The sequence below is a fragment of the Marmota monax genome, unplaced genomic scaffold (genome assembly GCF_021218885.2).
Source record: "Marmota monax isolate L192 unplaced genomic scaffold, Marmota_monax_Labrador192_F-V1.1 WCK01_AAM20220418_F8-fsc00186, whole genome shotgun sequence".
NCBI classification, from domain to species: domain Eukaryota; kingdom Metazoa; phylum Chordata; class Mammalia; order Rodentia; family Sciuridae; genus Marmota; species Marmota monax.
In genome coordinates this window covers 1,046,993-1,066,428 of record NW_026694725.1, presented here as the reverse complement: position 1 = coordinate 1,066,428, position 19,436 = coordinate 1,046,993, and the positions used below count along the sequence as shown (strand labels likewise).

General features: G+C 39.5%; 1 protein-coding gene across 1 annotated transcript in view; it reads left to right on the top strand.

Annotated features, from left to right (window-relative positions):
• Window positions 1-19,436, top strand: part of Ano2 (anoctamin 2) — a 331,888-nt gene that overhangs the window by 237,411 nt on the left and 75,041 nt on the right. The window contains exon 15 of the mRNA XM_046424146.1: window positions 15,255-15,329. Coding sequence (XP_046280102.1) covers window positions 15,255-15,329 — 75 coding nt within the window. The remainder of the gene's footprint in view (window positions 1-15,254; window positions 15,330-19,436) is intronic.

Below are 19,436 nucleotides of genomic sequence, written 5' to 3'. Positions count from 1 at the left end.
TATAAAGGTGATAAGGTGATGCTAAGGTGCTTTGTGCATGAGGGAGAATTTTAAAGCCCTAAAACTAATGGAATGCAAGGTGACTGTCTAAATTAATATAATTAGGTGCTCCAGTATGTAAAGCAAATGGTTGAAAATCTATGCTTCAGTATGTAAAGCAAATGGTTGAAAATCTATGCTTCATCTGTGGCCTCCCAAAGTGGCGGATGCCTAAGCAGTGCTCTTCTCTTCACTTCTTGCCCATGAGTTACGATGATAGTACAGTATCCCTGGACTCAAGTTTACTCAGTGTCTGCTCCAACCCTGGAATCAGCTGGAGGGTTGGGGGAGAGCAGGGGAAGGGGCAAAGGTGGGAGCAGTTGGCAAGTTGGCTGGGCCATTGGTGCAGCTGACAAGATGGATTCTGTACTCACACTCTGTGCTTGAGGGAAGTGTCTCCAAGCTCATTTCTACCCATGAGCTCCTCTCAGAGTATCTGTTCACACAGCGACAAGCCACAGGAATATAGGCCCTGGAGCAGAAAGAGCAAGGGAGGGGTGATTCTTGAAGAAGAATATTTCTCAAAATGAGCTGAACTTCAGCATTACTCATGAAGCGTTTTCAAAAATAGATTCTTTCACCTCTAAGATTCCAAGAGAGTAGAACTTATTTTTTAAAAACTTCTAAGTTGGTCAGCTAATGTGTGATCAGTTGACACTGCCCTAAGTGTCCCATCCCAACCTCAGCCTCATATAAGGGCCGCCTCCTTGTCTGTAGCCTGAGCATTGACTGAGTGCTACTTTTTGCATTCTCCAGGGCTCATGACCAGCTTTTCCAGCCCCTCAGCAGAGTTAGGTGTGGATGCCTCTTAGAGAGCCATCATGGTACAGAGAGGAATAGATGCAGACAGGAATGCAGAGCCGCTAACTTCCTTCTATAATTATTTAGTAGGAAAACTAATTGTAGGAATTAGAAATATTGAATATGAAGAAAACAAGAATAAGACAGGGATCATGAAGAACTTCTAGTCTGCAAACAGATTCTCTGAAGTTCTCCGTTTTGTGGGCTAAAATATAAGGAAAGGAACCCACATAAATCTGGAAGTTAGACTGAGAAATACTGTTTGAGCTAAAGGGGCAAGAAATACTAGAAGGAGGAGCTAAGTGTGGCTGCGAGGTCACAGTTGCAGAGGTCTTCCTAGTTAATAGCACATGCCTATGGGACATGCAGTTGACTATATTTCTTAAAGTGTCAAACCTTTTACACTTTCCTCTGAACTTGAGGTACCAAGTTATATTGTGGGATTTTACTGTAGAAAAGTAGATTTGACCCACCCAGTGACCCAGTACTCAATCCCAACCTTATGAGAATTGAGCAGAACCAAAATGAGGAAACCAAAATGGAATTGTCATTTCCAAACTGACATCGACTCACTGAGTCATCCATGCATGAAGCCAGTGGAACAGGATGATCTAAGTACCGACATCCATAGTGAACCACATGTGGAGGCTCTTGCTTTCAGAGAGCTAATGTTTTCCTGAAGGATACAGATAAGAATGAAGAAATAAACAATATAGCTTCAGGTAGTGATAAGTGTTGTGATGGAGAATAATAAGGTCCAGAGGATGGGCTAGGAGATTTGGAGAATTCCCTCCTTGGAAGAATGTGTAGTGAACCCATCTGGGTCCAAAGGTCTGAGAGGAGTCCCATAAAGTTCTCGATGTGGAAACCAGCTCAGCATGTTGAAAGAACAGGAAGGAAGCTAGTGTGGCTGGAATGGAGTAGCCAGAGGATTGCTTGGTAGGAGATGGAGTGTGAGAGGAGCCAGATCCCGGATCTTATTAAACCTTGGAGGACACAGCACAGAGTTTGGATGTAGTCTAAGTCTATAAACATTTGCTTTAAAATGTTTGTGTGATGTTCTAGATACAGTAATATACCAACGATTCACACATACTGTGTGTGTGTGTGGGGGGGCGTGCTGATGGCTTCATCCAGCTGCCTCCTTTTATAGACAAGGAGACCTGGAAAGGGATTGACTTGCTTGCTGCAGGCACTCGCTTTAGAGGCAGCCTATCTGGGGTTAGGGAAGTGAAGGGAGAGAAACTCATCCCAGTACCAGTAGCCAGGGAGGACAAGACAGATAGCTGAGAGACTTAGATGGTGAAACTACAAGCTCTCTGGGGAGCCAGAGGGAGCAGAGTAAATGAGCTGGACCTCAGGGAGCCAGAGTGTTTTTTTCTGTGGCTGCAAAAATCCAAGCAGTGGGAGGAATAAATAATGTTTTCCATTTTAGCCACAAATTACATTACATTTTGTCCTGGGCTTTAGACATGCCTGAGGACTTAGGTGCTGTGCCACGTGACTGCCTCCTGTCCCTTTGCCAAGATTCCCCTCCTGGACTGAGGTCTTATCCCTAAAAGTTTATCTCTAGAAGACTCTGGGGATCTGTTTGGGCTGAATCTACAATGTGCAGGGTTAAGACTTAGAAGCTCAGCCCAGAGAGATGGTTTATGCTTGAGCTGTAGGAACCAAGACCACTTTGTGGGCTGATGTCTGGTGACAGGAGCTGTGGGGGACACACACTGAGTGAAGGGGGGATATAGGGTCAAATGTTGACCCCACTCTTCTGGTCAGGACATGAAGGCTTCCTGCTGGAGGGATTATTTTAGGAGAGAGACATGGTTGGTGGGGAATCTCTGCTGTTAGAATAGGTGTGGTTTGTGAGAGGTCTCAGAGGTCTTGAAGGTTCACCCAACACAGAGAGCATCAGTCAGTGTGTCTGGGGAAGGGTGGTAGCAGATGGCAGAATGAGGTCACACAGGATGGTTATGAGGTTTTGGAATGGGAAGAACAGCCCCTGGGTCTGAACTATAGAAAATATTGACTGCACTGAACTTGGATTTTGTTGTCCGTTTGACAGAGAAGCTTCACCTACTGCATCCACATAAGGATCTAGATTCCTGGTGGGTGAAGCAATGATGGTGATGAAGCTGGTGATGATATGGTATTAGGTAACACGTTTTGGATTCAGACTGTGTTCCAGGCACCGATTATGTGTGTTCCATGTGGTATCCCATTTCATCTTCACAGCAGCGATCTTGTACTGTTGGCACTACCTCTAGTCTCTTTTTATAGGTAAGAAAATGGAGGTGTAGAGAGGTTGGCAATGTGCCTGAGGTTATACTGACAATAAATATGTGAGCTAGGAATTGAACCCTGGCAGCTACCCCAGACCGGACTATACTGCAATATTCCTTCAGGTCCACTGGCCCTCCCAACCAAGCTGATGGGATGCCCAGCTCTAGCAAGAAAGGAGAAAAGAGGGATGAGGAGAAGAAGAGAAAGATAAATGAACAAAGGACGTTTCTTTCTCAAATGTAACTTTATGGCCTTATTTCACATATTTTTGGCCCCAGCCTTGAGCCTTGCTGTCTGTCTCCTTTGTTTCCTTCAACATATATGTGGAGGACCGACATGACCTGAAGTCACAGGTCAAGAATTCACATCAAAAGTCCTTTCAATTAATTGGTTTCCTTTATTTAGTGAGAGCAGTCTGAATCTCATCTCTGCTCATGTGTCATCCTGTGAGTGGTAGAATCGATGATATTGGCTGACTGAAATTACACAGAGGTGACCCACAATTCCAGGTGAATTGACGTCCACCGTCCACAATGGCTAGCTCATACAAGTGAATAACGTTCATTAAACCTGAGACCTTCAGCAACATAAGACCAGGTTGTTGTTCCTCACCTCTTCCCAGAGCTAGGAGTGCCTGTATTTTTTTGCATTTTATCTTTAACAGTGTCCCAAAGACCGTTGCTTGGAAAAGTATCTTGTTCTTTTTTCACATTTTCTCTCTTTTTTCAGTGTTTCCCCCTTCTCAACCCTTCCTCTTCCAAGTCTTCCTTGTATTCAGCTCTCCTCCTAGCTGTGTCAAGTCATTACATATCATGGAGGCATCCAGCACAGGAACGTCAGAAGTAGTTGGCCAACTTTGGGAACTTGTGTTCCTGATGAGGACATTGGAATAAACTCCTGCTAGGCGGCCCTTTCTCTGACACAGTTAAACCTGGGATAAGACTTATCTGTAGTCTTCTACCTGATCCCCACTTTACATCAGTCTCCCCATCTCATTTTACCATGGGACCTCTTGTGTGGGCACCAGATGGGATGAATTTCATGTGTCATGCAATTTAACCATCCATGGTTTACCCAAGTCATTGTTGGAAGCAGGGAGTTCCTCAAGTGATTTCCCTCAACCCCATCCAAGTACTGCCAACCCTCCTAGTTCCCAGCTTAGCAAAAGTATTTGGCTTCCGTCTCCTCCAGATTGATAGAAGACCTGATGTAATGGTTGGATACCCTGTTGCAGGAAGTCATGGTAGACAAAGCATTCCTGAAGACAAGAATGAGAAACTACAATCTTATTTCTGCCTAGTGTTGGCTTCAGTGAATACTAATGGTGCCTGAGCCATGCATGCCCTGCTTTCCTTCATAAACAGAGAGGGACCTAGGTGAGGCTGATGAAGTATCTCCAAGATTATTTGCAGACTCCAACTCCATTTTTTTGTATTTATGGTGAGGATATAAAAATTTTCTGTATTTTAAAAAATATGCCTTTTCGTTAGTTGTAGTCATCCCACTATGCAATAGAATCAGAATTTATTCCTCCATTTAACTTCCTATTGATTGACTAACCTCCCTCCACCTGTGTCTTCTCCCTTCCCCTCCAAGCCTCTATTAACCACTATTTTACTCTCAATTTCTATGAGATCAACCTTTTTAGATTTCAAATAAGAGTTAGATCATGCAGTATTTGTCTTTTATTCTTTTTGTGACTGAATAGTATTCCATTTAATTTAGGTACCACATTTTTTTTAACTTATTAAATGGATTCTTTGGGTCCCCTTCTTGAAACCTCCATGGATTTTGCTTATATTCCTCTTTTCTGGTTTCCTTGGTTTATGCATTTTTAGATGACAGAGCTCTGCAGAGGGAGTAATATGGGACATATAGAGTGCAGGGCACAAGATTTAGACACTTTGGAGTTGTAAATTCTATTCCTTGAGCAAAGCTCTTTTTTATTAGAGCTTTTTGTTATACATAGTAATTGGGTTATCATGACATACTCATATATGCATAGAAATTAATTTTAATTCACGATCTCCCTCTTTTCCCTCCTGTCCTCCCCCTCTTCTCCTTCCTTTATTCTACTAGACTTCCTTTGCTTGTCTATTATTTGTATTTGATTGGTCCTTTATGTAATCTTATCCTTCCCTCTCCCTTTCCTTTATTTTATTTTAACTTCTGCATATGAGAGAAAAACATTTGACCTTTTAGTTTCTGAGATTGGCCAATTTCACTTAGCATGATATTCTTTGTTTCCATCCATTTACCAGAAAATGCCATAATTTCTTTCTTTTTTGTGGCTGAATAGAACTCCATTGTGTGTATGTGTGTGTATGTGTGTTTACCACAATATTTTTAATACATTCACCCATTGACGAAAATCTGGGTTGATTCCATAATTTAGCTATTGTGAATTGTGCTGCCATAAACATCAATATGATGTTTTGATGTGACTTCCTATCAGCTAAGTACTTTAGACATATTCCACTTAATTCTTGCCAATTCCCTCAAAGTTGCAATTATGATACCTATGCCATTGCTGGGGGAACTGACAATCCCAGGAGATTAAGAAATTTGCTCAACATGAAGAAAGAGCCTACAGAATGACAGAAAATCTTGGCCAGCTAATCGTCTGATAGGGGATTAATATCTAAAAGATACAAAGAACTCAAAAAACTTCAATCAATAAACGAGCAAAAGAACTAAACAGAAACTTCTCAATAAAAACTTCTCAATATGGCTGTCATATGCTGATTTTAGATCTTTTGGGAAAGTACCCAGGAGTGAGATAGCTGGGTCATATGGTGGTTCCATCCGTAGTTTTTCAAGGAATCTGCAAGCTGCTATCAAGAGTGAACTAATAGTCTAAAATTCTACCAACAAGGTACAACAAGTGTTTCTTTCTCCTCACAATCTCACCAGCTTTAATTATTGTTTGTATTTTTGATCATTGTCATTCTGACTGGAGTGAGATGAAATGTTAGTATAGTTTTGATTTGCATTTCCCTGATTGCTAGAGATATTGAACATTTTTTAATGTATTTATGGACCTTCTGTGTTTCTTTTATTGAGAAGTTTCTGTTTAGTTCTTTTGCCCATTTATTGATTGAATTATTTGTTTTTTGTCTTATTATAAGTTTTTTTGAGTTCTTTATACATTTTGGATATTAATCCCCTATCAGAGGATTAGCTGGCCAACATTTTCTCCCATTCTATAGGCACTTTTTTCATGTTGAGCAAATTTCTTAATCTCTTGGGATTGTCAGTTCCCCCAGCAAAATGGCATAGTTATCATAATTGCAACTGTGAGGGATTTGGCAAGAATTAAGTGGAATATGTCTAAGGCACTTAGCTGATAGGAAGTCACATCAAAAGCAATATTAAAGTGGTAGCTCATATTGCATAGTGTGTTTGTAGGCTGAATGACAATACCCAGCAGAAAGAAAATGGTTTAATTAGGATGATTCTCAAAATGTGAGCCTCTGTCTTGCAGAATCAGCATCACCAGCACTAGCTTTACATAGAAATTTATTACAAATGCAAATTCTTAGACCCCATTACATATCGACTGAGTTAGGCTTTTTATGAGTAGGGTCCATGAATCTGTTTTCACAATTCCTACAGGTGGTTTTGAAAGTGCATGCTAAAGTCTGAAAAGAATAAAGGAGAGCAAAGTCCTTGAAGTGGAAAGTGGAAAGACTGGTAGTCAAGATGGGGAGGAGCATCTCTTCAAATGAGATGGAAAAATCAGAAGAGAAGGACTGAAGCTGAATTTTAGATGGCAAAGGGAGAAGGTGAGATTCTCATAGGATAAAAGGCTAAACAATGAGTGTGAGGGAAGGGCTATTAGAGGGCTTTCATAGAAAGGGGCAATTTGGAAACAACTGATGGAGTGTGGAAGAAAAATGAGAAGCATGGTCAGGCAGCAATGGGGCACAGCTGACGTGGCTGGTTGTGACTGTTTTGTGGCACCAATTGACACAGTCATGTGGTTTTTTTCACTCGTGCTCAGAATTCCATATCTATTTATGGAGAAGTGGGATGACTGTTCTGATCCAATGCAAAACAGTGTGGTGTGGATCAGTTGGAAGAATAAGGCATGAAGCATGTGTGATGTTGTATATCACTGTAATGACAGACCAGCAATCTGGGCTCAATAGAGCAGGAAACAACCAGGGAGAACTAATTGCTTGAGAGAAAATAGAGTGGTTAAGGGAGTGGAAACCAAAGGCTGAATGCTCTCTCTGATATGTGGATGCTAACCCATAAAAAGGGAGCGTAAGAAGGAGAAGAATAGAAGTCCACTGGATCAGACAAGGGGGAATGAAAGGAAGGGAAGGGGCACAGGAATACGAAAGACAGTGGAAGGAATTGAACATAACTCTCCTATGTTCATATATGAATACACGACCAGTGAAACTCCACATTATGTACAACCACAAGAATGGGATCTTAAATAGAATAAGTTATACTCCATGTAGGTATAATATGTCAAAATGCACTCTAATGTATATCTAAAAATAACAAATAAAATTTTTAAAAAAGAAGAGCATGAGCATAGTGGAGTAGCAGGAACTGAAGGGTTCTGATAGCAACATCGCCTTCATAGGCTTGGGTCAGGAATAGCTGGCCAAAGTGAACTAAGATTGACAGGAAGCATATAAAGGATGACAAAGCTTTGCATGAGCATCCCTCCTTTTTTTATGTTCTGGATCTGATTTTTTGTGATGGTGGCAGGATTAGGGTGTGACAGAAGATGAGGTGCACTTGATAACCACAATCAAGTTGCATGGCTGAATGGCATGCAGCTCAAAAGAGAGATTCCTATAGACAGATGAGCAAAGGCTTAGAAATAATAGGTGGCCAGCTGTTTAGCTCTTCTCCTTAAACATGGAAGTGAATGCAAATAAGCAGTTGCTTTCAATACCAACCACCATCAGAACAAATTTATTATAGTGTTAAAACATAATTCATGGTTTAAATGCCTCTAAATATTATTTAGAATTAAAATCTAGAAGCAATTCTTCATTTTGGAAAAACCAGCTTGATTTCTCAGCAACTGTGCAGAAAGGTCAGGGAACATATTGTAGTTTTCTCTGAAAATACGTAGCTGGCTAACCACGGGAGCATCACTTCTTCCCTTGTACCTCAGGACTGATCTGAAAAATGAGGGAATGGATTATTTGTTTCCTAAGACCCCAGCCAGTCTTGCATTAGATGGCCCATTATCTGCCAGATAAAAGAATCATTCTGTTCTGATTTTTGTTCTTTTATATCATGGTGAGAAATGCATTGTGTATTTCCAGGCACTTGAGTCAACTTTCTTCTCCACCTAAAACCCTGATAACATCCACACACTTTCTTCTTGTTATAGTGAACCATTTGATGGTACCATATGTTCTGATATTTCAGTTCTTTTATACCTAGTACTTTCTCTAGAATACCCCCATCCCTCCTTTTGTTTTGGAAAAGTCACATCATTCTTTTTGTTCTTTTCCACATTTTTATTGGTGCAATATAGTTGTACTTAATGTGTGATTTGTTGCTACGTATTCATACATGCACACAATGTAACAACGTAATTTGGTCAATTTCACTCCTCAGCATTTCCCCCTCCCTTCCTTTCAGCCCTTGTTCCCTTTCTTCTGCTGATCTGAGTTTGACGTTTAGGAGAAAAAAGTCAAACTTTGAAACTTCACATCATTATTTAATCACAAGGAAAATGTCCTCTCATCTTGGAGTGTTCTCTTATACCCCTAGGCTGGTAGTCTCTCTCTCTTCTGTTTCTATGATACGTTGCATGTGTCATATCTTATCACAATTTGTGTTCATCTCTCTCGTTTCTTCTACTAGTTAAGATATTCCTTAAGGGGAAACAATGTGAGCTATTTTATATATCTCCAGTACTTAATGTTAACACAACATTCTGTGCATGTTTTGGTGTTCAATGAATGCAGAAGTAATATGTCTCACATTTCTCTCTAAAAAGAACTGATAATTTTCTAAGAACTGTCACATGTATGATATTCTCCTTTGAGTGCTTAATAGGACAGGTTTACCAGTTGTCCCATTATAGACGAAGCTGTGAAGGCTCAGAGAAATTGAACTCATAGGGAGATAGAGGAAATGAGGCCCAATTATTGCATTTCTAAATTTATTCATTTTTCCTTCTCTGTGACATTGCTCCCAAATAATTGTTCACAAATAAGTTAAATGTGTGAACATTCTAATAAAACCAGGTTGACCCCATTTGAGACCCTCTTGTTCTTAACTGGAGGCAGTCAGGTAGGGGATGAAGCTGCTAGTAATGCTGCTGCTGCTTGGCTTCCTGCCCCTTGTAGGCTTCCCAGAAGAAAGAGGATTACAGTCTGTTTTCATTGAAGCCCAACTCAGTTCTTTGCCTAGCATAATGTTTACTATCACTTGGCATTTATCATCTTTGTTCTTTTTATTTTAGTGTTTGAAGTCATCTGTGTCAGCTTGACATTAGTGTGATTGAGCATCTCTTCTCTACAGCCTGGCTTAAGTATATTCAAAATATAAAAATCTAAATTGAAAACCTAGAGGTATCTGTAGATCCTGGGCCCTCAGAAATGTGGAGTGTAACTCCTCACCCTTTAAATACAGCAAATGGTGACTTCTTTCTGAAGAGTAAAGTATAGAAAGGGGAAAAAGAAACATTAAAATAGAGAAATGCAACAAACCCTATCTCTACCAGGAAGTCAAAGGCAATATCATCAATGATGGTTACACCATAGCCTATACCCTTTGTTATGAGATATGATGTGATGGAAGTCGTCTTTTAAAATTTTTTTAATTTATTCTAATTTGTTTTAAATGATAGAAGACTGCATTTCAATTCATAATACACATATAGAGCACAATTTTTCATGTCTTTGGTTGTACAAAAAGTAGAGTCACACACACTTGGGGTAATGATGTCTATCTCATTCCACCATCTTTCCTACCTGCCCCCCATTCCTTCCCTTCCCCTTCTCCCCTTTGCCCTCTCTAAAGTTCTAAAGTTCCTCCATTCCTCCCATGCTCCTCCCATCCCCATTATGGATCAGCATCCTCATATCAGAGAAAACATTCAGAGTTTAGTTTTTTGGGATTGGCTTACTTCACGTTGCATAATATTCTCCAACTCTGTCCATTTACCTGCAAATGCCATGATTTTATTCTCTTTTAATGCTGAGTGATATTCCAATGTGTAAATATACCACAGTTTATTTAACTATTAATCTACTAAAGGGCATCTAGGTTGATTCCACAATTTAGGTATTGTGAATTATGCTGCTATAGACATTGATGTGGCTGCGTTACTGTAGTATGCTGTTTTAAAATCCTTTGTGTATAAACCAAGGAGTAGGATAGCTGGGTCAAATTGTGGTTTCATTCCAAGTTTTCCAAGGAGTCTCCATATTGCTTTCCATATTCTTGCACAATTTGAGTAATTTGCAGTCCCACCAGCAAAGTTTGAGTGTGCTTTTCTCTCCACATCCTCACCAACACTTATTGTTGTTTGTATTCTTACTAGCTGCCATTCTGACTGGAGTGAGATGAAATATCAGAGTAGTTTTGATTTGCCTTTCTCCAATTGCTAGAGATGAGTTTTTTCTTTTTTAAATCAGTATTAGTGATCAACCCAGGGCCTTAAATGTGTGAGGCAAGCACTCTACCACAGAGCTACACACCTAGCCCCATGAAAGTGGTCCTTCACCTCTGTGGTCTTCCTCCCTCAAGTCCAAAACTTCAGTCTAATCATGCAAAAAAAAGTCAAATTGGTTTATATTGAGGGTTATTCTACAAAAAATTTGACCAGTACATCTCAAAACTGATAAGTTCATCATAAGGTCATCAACCATAAGGACAGTCTGAGAAAGTTCCACAGTCTATAGAAGCCTAAAGAATCTTGGAGACTAAATGTGTCATCCTGGATGCAATCCTGAAACATACAATGGACATTAGGTAAAAACTAAGGAAATACAAATGAAATGTGAACTTTTGTTAATAATAGTATACAATATAGGTTCATTAGTCTTGAAAAGTATTCTGTGTTTGTGGAAGAAACTGAGTGCAGAGTATAGGGTCTCCCTGTATTGTTGAAGTTTTTCTTTAAATCTAAAACTATTCTATAATGATATTCATTTAAAGAAATAAAGTAGAGAAAGAAACTAACATACACTATTTATGGAAATGCAAAATTGCACAACCACTTTGGAAAAGATTCTGGCAGTTTCTTACAAAGTCAAACATGCACTTATTGTATGACCCAGCAATTCCATTAGCTGATATTTGCCTAAGTGAAATTAAAGCCTATATTTGCCCCCAAACTGGTATGATGATACTTAGAATAGCTTTATTTGTAATTGCTAAAATCTGTAAACAATGCAAACATTCCCTTGTGTAATAAATGGATAAATGAACTAAAGTACATCCATACAGTGAAATCTGTGCTATTCTCCAATAAAAGGGAATGAACTACTGAGCTATAAAACAACATGGATGAATTTCAAGTGCACTGCTCTAAGTCAGAGAAGACAGACTCAAAACAGGCTACATACTGCATGGATACACTTATATAAAATTTTGGAAAAGGCAAACAAGAGGGACATAAAACAGATCTTGGTAGGTTCTGGGGATTGGGTAGGAGATAGACTAGAAAGCGGCATGGGGAGTATATCGGGAAGTATTAGAATTGTTCTATGTCTTCAGTGTTGTTATGTTTACATGATTATATATTTATCAAAATTTGCAAAACTTCACACTTGCAAAGGTTAATTTGACTACATATCTGTAAAGTATTCCTTAATTAAAAATGGAAAGACAAATAATCTTAGGGATAATTGCCACTTTTCAAAATCATTTTTCTCCAAGGGATTTGTGTAGATAATATTCTCACCTACTGCCTTTTCATTGATTTTATTTCTAAATTTTACGTTTGCTGAAAGGGGCACTTACTTGTGTGGTTTTATTGTGAATACTATTGTGCTACCTGCTGCTTGGAGACTTATAAGCAGGACCCATAATGCAGGGACATAGACACAGACAGCAGAAACAAAGAAATTAGCACAGACAACAGCTAGGCTCATGCCTGAACAATGGTGACATTAGCTAAGTGCTTCATAATCACCTGCTTTTAATATAATCATGAAGCTGATGAGACCTTACTTTTGTATAAGCCTTGCAGTTTACAAAGCTCTCTCATGTGCATTCACTCATGTGATCCACATTTTATTTATTGTTTTGGTGCTAGGGATTGACCCCCGGGCCTTGAGCATACTAGGTAAGCACTCTACCACTAAGCAATACGCCTAGTCCTGTCATCTCTTAGAAGGAGAGGAAGATGCTCAGAGTTCTTACCTCTGCACGCTTGCATTCTCTTGGCCCTCTCCATAGGTTGACTAACTTAAAACACATGGTCATTTAGTGTAATGGATACAACTAGTTTACATATTTTATAGAAAAGGAATATAATTATTTGATGGATAAAGAAACAGGTTCTAAGAATCTCCTAACCTCATTTGCCTAGTAAGTATTAGCTCTAAGAGTTCAGAATGAGATGTCTGCTTCCAAGAAAGTTCCCTTTCTGCTGTCCCATATGTTGGTGATGTGACTTTTAGGACGAATGCACTTAAGTTAAGGGTATTTTGCCATAAATCTTCACATCTTCAATGTACTGGTGACTGGGGAGTTTTAATTGGTTTTCATTGTTACAGCCAGATTATTATGAGTAAAAACTGCTTTCTTCACTGTTCCCTTTACTAGTAATTTCGTGAGCTGGAATGCAGTCTGTAATCTTTGAGTTTTCTCTTGGCTTCTAGTGTTTGGATAGTATCTTGATGTGTGAGCACTGTGTGTATGTTGGAAGCTCTGCCTTCCAAAAAAAAAAAAAAAAAGAAGAAAAAAGAAAAAAAGAAAGCTAATCACTGTAAACATAACAAGGATTTTTCAACAAATACTACAATATGTACATCAAAATGAGCATTTTTCAATATAGTTGCTTTGAGAGACCCTCCAACTCAGTTGCTTTTTAATTTTTTTCTCCTTTGTATTCAAAATAGTCATGCCAGTTTCCTGATCAGATTTAGCTCTGGGGCCCTTGTCCTTGTGTTCTTGCTGGTCTCTGAGCTCCTCCTGGGCAGGCTGAGCCCTTTCCTCACTGTGTCTTCAGAATCTAGCCCACAGCCTGGTCTATCGAAATGCTCAGACCGTGTTTATTGAGTGGAACTAAATCCAGACTCATTCACCAAGACCTTGATTATAATTAGGGAGGCCTCAGTGAGAGCCCCTCGGTGTCTTCAGAATCCCCCCTGATGTTGTCAGTCACCAGCCTATCTTCAGTTTTCCTTATGGATAACTTAAAAGAAAATGCTTCCAAGATACTTTAAGGAAAACACCAGTGAAACATCAGGAAAACAATGAGTGACACTAAGAATTAATACTGAAGGAAAATGAAGGAAATTCCCTTCTTTTTGATATCTGACCTAAGTTAGAAGATTATGAGTGAGTCCTCTTCCAACCCCATTAGAAATAGAATTATTTCTAATAGGATTATGCTCCCCTCTATTTGGAATGGTCACCACCATAGTTTCCTTGTTCTCACCATATGATGCAGCAATCTATGGGACTAGGGGTCCAGAGACCCCTAGTTATGCAAATCTAAGTATATGATTTGTTTACATATCTGTAAGTCAATATACTAATTACTAAATGATTTCAACCTTAATACTTTCTAGTCCATTTATTAAGCCAGCAAAATCCTATGCTTGGTTCCAGAAATGAGACCATTTCTTTCCTCCAGTCCCCATCTGCTCCCTCCTAAGACAACCCTCGCTCCCAAGCTGACTGATTCTTGCCTTTTGGGTATGCTGGTGTCTTCTTTATTTCGTTAGCCTGTGAGACTCTGGGGCCAGTGACCATATAGTCTTTATTCTGTCTCCTCATTGTGCCTGCCTCCAAAGTCTATACGGAGCGGGCACACAGAGGATTTGGGAAAGGAGTCTTTTAGGCCAAGGTCCTTAGCTTACAGTACAGGCTTTCAAATGCTAGATGGCACTGTTGCTAGAGCCAAATCAGGTGTGTTCCAAAGTACCAGTGGAGAGAGAAAACAGAGTGGGGGGCCAGGAGCCCTCCCTTGCTGAATTTGTCTCAGACTCCCTGCAGATGCCGACCTGCTGGTACAGTGTGCTTTGCACCTTCATAAATGTGGCTTCAGAAGATCTTCACAACAATCACGTGTGGTAGTCAGGACAGCTGTCTTGGTTCTAATTTTACAGAATTGTAGCTCAGCGGGAGCAAGTGCCTGGACCCTAAGTATACCACAATTATACAACAGAACTTTTTATGATTCATGCCTGTTGGCATCCCCCAACTAAAGAAGGGTGGGTCTTCAGAGTATGCTGAAAGAGGACTCTGGTGGGTAATATGTTTATCCCAGGAGAGCAGCCTGGGTGAACTGTACCCAGTCTGAGGGGAAAACGTAGGGTTCTTAATCACATCTGTTGAATGGCTCAGCTTAACCTGTGCCTCAAAGTGTTTGCATTTGACACAAAGAGATAATACAGTTGCTTTGGAGAATAAAAAATGATACTATATACAGGCTTTTTTAAAGAATAAAAATTGTGGCTAATTCATATAGTTATTAGAACTGAGGTCAGTAGTTGATATTTTATTTAGAGGATAATCTATTTAGAGAATGCTGCTTTGTGATTGGGTTGCATCTGCCCTTGTCTATTCCTTTCCTTGATTCATGAAAACAAATAAATAAAACCATCCAGTGCAGAAGACAGGGCAGGTGTAACTACTGTGCCCACTTTACAGATGAAGAAATAGAGGGTCAAAAATATAAAGATACATGTCCAACATCACACAGTTGATGAGTGATTACACTAGAACTTGAGACCAGAGTAAGGGTGAAATAAAATCTTGTCTTCATCTCACTATCATTTTCTGGGCTATGTCAGCTCATCTAGAAACCACAAAAATTAGGAGGGCCGTTGTTGACATAGAAGATAAGGCATCTGTGGCTAGAAAAATATCTGTACAGAGTGACATATGATTAATGATGTGTAAAAAATTAAGAACAAAGTATGTTATTTGTGATTTCTGATTGTCTCTACTCTTCTGTTTCTTCCCAGGATGATGAAGATAAACTGACTTGGAAAGATCGGTTCCCAGGTTACTTGATGAACTTTGCCTCCATCTTGTTCATGGTAATTCCCTTGAGGGATCATGTGGCTATGACTGTGTGTGTGTGTGTGTGTGTGTGTATCCTGTTATGTGAATGCTGTGGGTATTTTATTCTCTTATGCTATAGCAATAATGAGGGGCGGGTAAAGGTGAAGCCAAAGTCCTGCATAGAGAAGCGGGATCTTAGAAAATAGTGAGGCCATTGACCACACATGTTTGAAGTTGGAACTTCCATAGAGAGGGTTGTGAGAGAGTGCCTTCCCATGTCCTCAGACTGAGAATGTGGAGGAGTAATACTGCTTCGAAGGCTAAGGCTGCAGAGCTGTGGCAGCCTGTTTGGACTGTGGGTGGCTCTCTCTGATGATTTGTGGAATGGACCAGTACCCAGAAGCCAAAGGAAATAGCCAGCTGGAACTCTAAGTCTGATGTAACAGTATCCCTATAGATGCTGAGTTGATTTCCCTGTATTCTACCGTGGAGTTTGGCAAATCATTTTTGCAAGACCTGGGTAATCTCAGCTATGTCAGGGACAGCTGAAGGAGGGAGGAGTCTTTGATTCCTGTTCAAATCAGATCAGCGGGAGGAGTTCATTCTTAGGAGCCAAGATGGATAAGACAATAGTAACTTAAGCTACAAGACCTCAGGAAAGCTGAACATCAAAGGAGCAAGTTAGAGTCACAAACACACCTGTCCCTCTTTATGGGGATATTATATTTATTTATTTAGTATTCAAGTGTCTCTGTGTAAGGAGAATGTGCACTTACATCTCAGAGTATTTCTAAGCTGGAATACACATTAGTTGCAGGGTGGAAGAGGAATAACTTATTCCAAAAATTAGGACTGGAAAAGCATCATAATTTTATGGGCCCAGTGGCCAGAGATACCTCTGACCCTGGTTTGAGATTATAATGGCGATTATTTTTACCATCTTGATTATAGAAGACAGGAGCCACATCCTAATCCCAGGTATTTAAGAAGTGAAGGAAGCTTAGATACCACCTAATTCAGCTTCTCATTTTGCAGATGAAGTGCAGAGTTGTCAAAGCTTAGCAGCTAAATTTGTTGTCTTCTCGTTGCCTAAGTATAAAGCATATAGAATATATTCAAGAATATGTGGTGAGTTGCAGTGTATTAAGCTGAAATGATATAAAGTTTAATTTAGCTCTCAAAGCCTCCTACAATATGCATATTGCTATCCAAGAGTTTATCCATTCATTCAAGAAGTACTTAAAGCATGCAACTATGTGCTTGGCATTATTATTAGTCACTGAATAAAGCAATAAACAATTTCTTCCTTAAGGAGTTTATAGACAATAAGTAAAACAGACTTCCATCTCTAGTAGAGGTGGGGTTTGTAACATCTCATTTTGCTATAATTGATGAAAAAGTTTGGATAAAAGTATTTTCCAGTCTTATTAAAGCCTTGAAAGACTGGCAGGATAGTAATAACACTAGGTTGAAATTCAAATGGAAATAGGAACCAAGGAAATAAACTTTGGCCCTAATACTGATTTTACCTTAAGGACAATTTCCCATCTAGGCAAACTTAGCCTTTGGTTTTGCTGGTTTTATAGGAATGAAGAAGATAGAAATCAGGGACTATGACTGTTTCAAAGTGGAAGAATATTTCACAACACTGTAATGCAAAGAATTAGCCTCAAAACATGAATAATCATAAACCAATGAAAAGGACAGTGCAATTAAAAAACTGGAAAAATAGGTACTTCGTAAGAGAGGAAATTCAAATGGCCAATAAATCTAGAAAAGAGTATGCAATCTCATTAGTAATCATGGAAATTCTAATTTAAGCCACAGTAAAATACCACATGTACCCAACAGATAATATGCCATTAAAAAGTCTGTCAATAACAAGTGTTGGAAAAGATATAGATCAAAAGAAACTTTTATACGCTGCTGGTGGGAGTGGAAATTTTTAACAAAAGACACTTTAGAAATAGGCTGGCATTATCTAGTAAAACTGAAATTTATGGCCTGAAATTCCACTCCTGGGTATATGCCCTGGAAAAACTTATTTGCATGCACAGAAAATACATGTACAAAAAAAAATGTCTATGGAAGCACTGTTTATAATAACCCCAAACTGGAAATACTCCAAATGCCTATCCCCACTAGAATGGATAAACAAATCGAGGTATATTTATACAATTAAGTCCTACATAGTCATGGAATTGAACAAACTAATGGCAACATGGGTGAAAGAAACCAAAACAGAAGAATAAATGTGGTTTGATTCTAATCAAAGTTCAGAAAGAAACAATCCTAACTCTGCTGTTTAGGGGTACATACCCAAGTGACAGAACTATAAAGGTAAGCAAGGAAATGATTGCCACAAAGTTCAGCACAGTGGTCAAATCTAAAAAGAGAAGCTAGTGAAAGTGGGCATTGGGTACCAGGGAATAGGAAGGAGGGCATGCAGAGATGCTGGCTGTTGATCTGGGTTGTATTGGAGTTTTCTTTGTTCATTCAGCCGTGTGTGCATATATATGTGTAAAAGGAATTTGTCCATATGTTCACAATAAAATTTAAAAATACACAATATGCATGTATTAAATAGGTTGGTCAGGGAAGTTCTCAGTAAAGAGATTTTTATCAGGGATCTGGATGAGGGGAAAGAGCCAGTCACATGGGAATTCTAGGGGAATATTCTAAGCAAAGGAAAGAGTGAGGGGAGAGGCTCCGAGGTAGGTGGAGTTTTGTGTGTAGAGGAACAGCAAGCAGTAGCTAGAGTGTGACTGGAGCTGAGTACCCTAGAGAAAGGGAGAGGTGGAAGGAATATGGTCAGAGAGATCATAGGGAGCCAGGATATATGGGCCCCGCAGGCCACAGCAAGGACTGGACTTACCTAAGTGATATGGGAATTCCAGCGAGAGGTTTTGTAGAGGAGTGACCCATTCTGACATCAGAAAGGTCATTCTGCTGTAGTGAGAAATGTTGTTAGGAAAGCACAGTTAGGAAGAGGGAGATTGCATGGGAAGCGATTGCAATAATTCAATAAGTATGGTGGCCAGGCTGGGGTGATAGTGAAAAGTGGTCAGGTGCTGGTTCCATTTCAAAAGTGGACCTGAAAGAATTTGATCTTGTTATATAAAATGCAGAGAAATGGAGCATGGCTCTATGCTTCTATCTTTAAACAAATAAAAAGGCTGCACGTATCACTTACTGGGATGGAGAGAAATTCTAGAGTTGTTCTCATGAACGGATGTGACTCTAGAGCTCAGCTTCTCATCCAGGCTGGAGACATAATAGGTTATGGATGGTATTTAAAGGCAAGAAATTGTATGAGATCACCAGGGGAGTGAGGTAAATAGGGAAGAAAAAGTTCAATGTTATAGTTTGGGAACACACGAGGAAAAAGCCAGAAAGAAGATTGAAAAGGAATAGCTAAGAGAGAGCTAGGGGTCAAGAAAGTGTATCAAGAGGGGGAAAATCCATTGCATCACATGTAACTGAGAAGCCAAGGAAGAAGAGACTGAAACTAGCTTATCTATTGTCTGGGAAAAGACCTTGTACCATCATTTTCATCTCATCAACATATAAATCACTGACCACCATCTGACAAATGCTGAAAACCAAGTCAATGGTGGATCATCTTGAAAGGTTGTTTTTGTTGTTGTTGTTGTTGTTTTTTACTTCGATAGAGATCTTCTAAAGCTAGACTGAGGATGGGAATTTTGTGTGTGTGTTGTTTGGAAATAATATGTGATTGCCTTTAAAAAACAAAACCAAACCCATTTTCAACCCACTCAACTCCTAATCTTGAGATAAATGCAAGATTCTTTTTCAGAACCAAGAACTAACTGATCATCATGCCATGTTTGGGGTTCCCCATCTGCCATGAGCAAGTGCTGAGCCCAGGATGTGTGAGTGGGGGCTGGGCGTGGAGTGTAAGATTGCAGGGGAAGCAGGTAGCCCCCTCTGGATCAGCCTTTTAAAGTCCAGTCCTCAAGCCTGGTCTAAGCTTACTGACCTGGGACAATTTTTATAGTACCTCTTTTTTTTTTTTTTTTTTTTTTTTGCTTTCAGAAGTAATTTAGGTTGGATAATAATCCAAGTTGTACAATAAATTATGTGGTTCCCTACCTATTAGATTTTTATTTATTTTTTATTTT